Consider the following 1,367-nt stretch of genomic DNA (forward strand, 5'->3'; position numbering starts at 1 on the left):
TATATTAATTTTACATTGTACTTCCCAATTATTATATTCAAGTTAATACAGATTTCTTCCTGATTTCTTGAAACATAATTTCTCTAAGTTCCTTGAATACTTATTTTTTTCTTTTTACACATATTTTTATTTTGCATTGCACCTGGTGGTTATTTCATATAGTCTTTTTAAATCTAAAACAGGCCCAGATTGGTGGTGAGATGGGAGTGGGTCAAGTCGGATTGTGGATCTACTTGGAAGGTAGAGCCGGCAGGATTTGCCAAAGGGATGGATGTGACAATCCTAAAAGAGTCAGAGTGGCTGCAAGGTTCCGGCCCAAGCACCTGGAAGGAAGGCGCTGCTCTGAGATGGGGGAGACAGTGGAAGGAAGACACGGGTGGGGGAGGGCGGATCCCTATTCTGTACCTAGTGATAGTATTAAGATATCCGAATGCGAGGCTGCAGTTCAAGGCAGTCATCGGAGCCGTCAAGCCCATCCTCTGCATAAAACCTCACCTCACGACAGAGGTCAGGGGAAGGAAAGTTCTTGTTTAAGGTGTATCTTAGCAGCAGTCCTTTCAAATAGCCTCCGGAAGTTGCTATCTAAGACCCCAAGTCCCCTCCCTCCCAGGCGAGGACCTCGAGGCCCCTCCCTCTTCCCACCGCTGGCCAGCCCTGCGAGGGGCTCAGCGTGCTTAACTAAGAAGCTAGTAATTTTCCTGCGTAGGAACTGGGGTGTGTTGGTCCCCAGCCTCAGGCTAGGGACCTCTCCTTTCTCCCGCCCCAGTGGGTTCTTGTAAAGGACAAGTCTTGTGTTAAAAATCTTGGTCTGTGATTTTACTTTTCAGAGCAAAAGTCAACGCCCCAGTGGGTCTTCCCTGAACACCTGCTCCCTCCCTCCCAGGAACTTCCTCTGTCCCATCCCCGGTGTCCCTTGGCCCGCACCCGATCTGACGCAGCTGCGGGTCCCGCCAAGACAAAGCCTCGACGAGAACTCGGCAGCGCTCGCCCCTGCCTCGCCCCGGAACCGCGCCCGCCGGAGACGCGAGGCCCCGCCGCCCCGTTGCTGTCCTGCTACTTCATCCATGTGCTCAGCCCTACTCATCGAGCGCCTACTGTGTACAGGCCCCGTGCCGGGGTGGGGGTGAGGGTAGCGCAGGGACCCGAGGGGCCGGGGTCGCGGGGTCACGGAGGTCAGGACTTTGCCTCCCGCAGCGCCCCAGCCCGGCCCACAATGCCTTGCGTCCCACCCGGCGCCTCTTCCGGTTTACTTGGATATTTAGTAAAAGAATACGGAAAATATGTCGTGTATTTTCCATTTTATTTACGTCTATGTTTCTCTAGCATAAAGATGGATAAGTATAGATTTAAAATAAAGATGGATAAAA

General features: G+C 52.1%; 1 protein-coding gene across 1 annotated transcript in view; it reads left to right on the forward strand.

Annotated features, from left to right (window-relative positions):
- LOC105823915 (gamma-crystallin D-like) overlaps positions 1-1,127 on the forward strand; it is a 157,661-nt gene extending 156,534 nt beyond the window's left edge. Inside the window, exon 5 of the mRNA XM_012661210.1 lies at positions 828-1,127. Within this exon, the coding sequence (XP_012516664.1) occupies positions 828-1,127 (300 nt within the window). The remainder of the gene's footprint in view (positions 1-827) is intronic.
- The last annotated feature ends 240 nt before the right edge of the window (positions 1,128-1,367 follow it).

This window comes from Propithecus coquereli, unplaced genomic scaffold (assembly GCF_000956105.1).
Source record: "Propithecus coquereli isolate 6110/MARCELLA unplaced genomic scaffold, Pcoq_1.0 Scaffold70, whole genome shotgun sequence".
NCBI classification, from domain to species: domain Eukaryota; kingdom Metazoa; phylum Chordata; class Mammalia; order Primates; family Indriidae; genus Propithecus; species Propithecus coquereli.